The sequence below is a fragment of the Fopius arisanus genome, unplaced genomic scaffold, assembly GCF_000806365.1.
Source record: "Fopius arisanus strain USDA-PBARC FA_bdor unplaced genomic scaffold, ASM80636v1 scaffold00829, whole genome shotgun sequence".
NCBI classification, from domain to species: Eukaryota; Metazoa; Arthropoda; class Insecta; order Hymenoptera; family Braconidae; genus Fopius; species Fopius arisanus.
Window position 1 is genome coordinate 137 of NW_011888568.1, and position 1752 is coordinate 1888.

Consider the following 1752-nt stretch of genomic DNA (forward strand, 5'->3'; position numbering starts at 1 on the left):
CCGCTGTGCCGTAACATAGATACGGCCCTGTCACGGCAACCACACCCGGGCCTGATAGGAAATGTAACGCTATGCATGATCAGGGCCTAGTGCTATCCACCTGATCAGGGCCTGGTGCTATCCACCTGATCAGGACCTGAATGTATCCGCCTGATCAGGGCCTGATATCATCCACCTGGTACGTGCCATGTCAGCCTACATTATAAAAACCGTACTAGGATGTTCAAAGACTTTGGCCTTATTCTTGACTGGATCGGGAATATTTTTGTTAATGGACGTGGTTCAGTAAACGCAACGCTTAGGTTGATGGATTGAGCGTTGAATTTACGGAATCAGTTCCATTAACAAAAATATCACCGATTTACTCGAGAATAGGTCCTCTGCTGAGGTAACGTAATGAAAGACTAAATATCAGTTAAATCATGTTTATTGAAGTTATAACGATAGCGAAACAAGTACGAAATACCTATTTCAGACAAGACATTCTTCTCTCAAACTAAAAATACTCTAAATATAACACAAACAAAATCTCGAATTCTACTCGATTAAGACTGAAGTAAATTGTGATTTTTCATTTTTAGTTTTCTTTTAAAGAGTTATTGAATAATCTTTGGTTTTTTCTTACTGTTCCCACTAGTTATTCATCTCCACTCAACTGTCTATCTCTCGATCACTCTCTCGGTCGACGTCATCATTCTTACGTGTTGGGCCAACGGCTAACAGTGGTTCCTGGTATGATCCAGCTTCAGAAGGCGTAGTTTTCTGTTTTTTAACTGAATTTTGTTGACGAAGAAAACGATGGCCCTCCCAGTCCTTGACGTTGTTAAAAACTCGTCCTACGACTTGACTGAACTCCTTTGAGGTAGTAATATCCTCGCGACTCCCCACGAGAATTCCTCGAAACAAAGCGAGAATACACATTGGAAGAAATTAAAAAAATTATACTATAAAATAATAAAGACAGTTCCCTTTACCTTCTAGTAATTTGTAGAGAGACGTTTCATTAAACAGTTCTTTACCATTGGTCTTTTTGACTGCTGTGAATCTCATGCCCACTTGGCGGTTCATGAAGAGTTTCAGAATATCGGTGACATTTTTAGTTGCACGATCTTTCTTAGTGATTTGACTTTTCACGCGCAGCTTCTATTGACATACAAAAATATTGGCATTAACAAATTATTTTTTTATACCCTCAAAAATACATATTTTGAGATTTCAAAAACTATACATTTTTTTAGTGTCTGTGAAATCCTTAATTTGCAAGGAAGAAGGGGTACTTACAATTTTCGTCCTGTAGATTTTATCAACGTTTAGCTTTGCATTGAAAGCCTTGAACTCGAACATTGATTGACATGGCAGTGCAAGTTTATCCTCTTCAGCCTCTGATTCCACATCTTCATTTGCAGTGCCATTCCTTCTTTGTATGTTAATACAGAAATTTTTCATCTCAATCAGATCCCCCTTTATTCGTGCCAGTTGCACCGATAAACTTATATGCACTTTATTAATCAACCTACATAGAGAACCTAGGGATGAACGATACACTGTTAGAAAAAAAAATCAAATTTCATTTATGGCTAATATGGGTCACAACCTAAAACTTTTCAAGGGATTACATTCTTTCATTGAAAGGTTTACTACTAAAGACTTACTGTAATGAGTGTTGTTGTCAACGGTTGAATCAGGAGAGTCGTCCAATGTTGTGAATTCATTGGCACCGGTTTTTGAAGACTTCGGAATACCTGCACTTCC

The 1752-nt window shown here is 38.1% G+C and overlaps 1 protein-coding gene across 1 annotated transcript; it reads right to left on the minus strand.

The window, feature by feature from the left end:
* Positions 1-440: 440 nt before the first annotated feature.
* Positions 441-1752, minus strand: LOC105273080 (uncharacterized; the record flags this gene model as incomplete). Its single annotated transcript, XM_011315315.1, is given in 4 exon segments — positions 441-896; positions 975-1143; positions 1282-1526; positions 1653-1752. Coding segments are annotated over 4 exon segments (759 nt in total), but the record flags the coding sequence as incomplete, so codon positions are not given.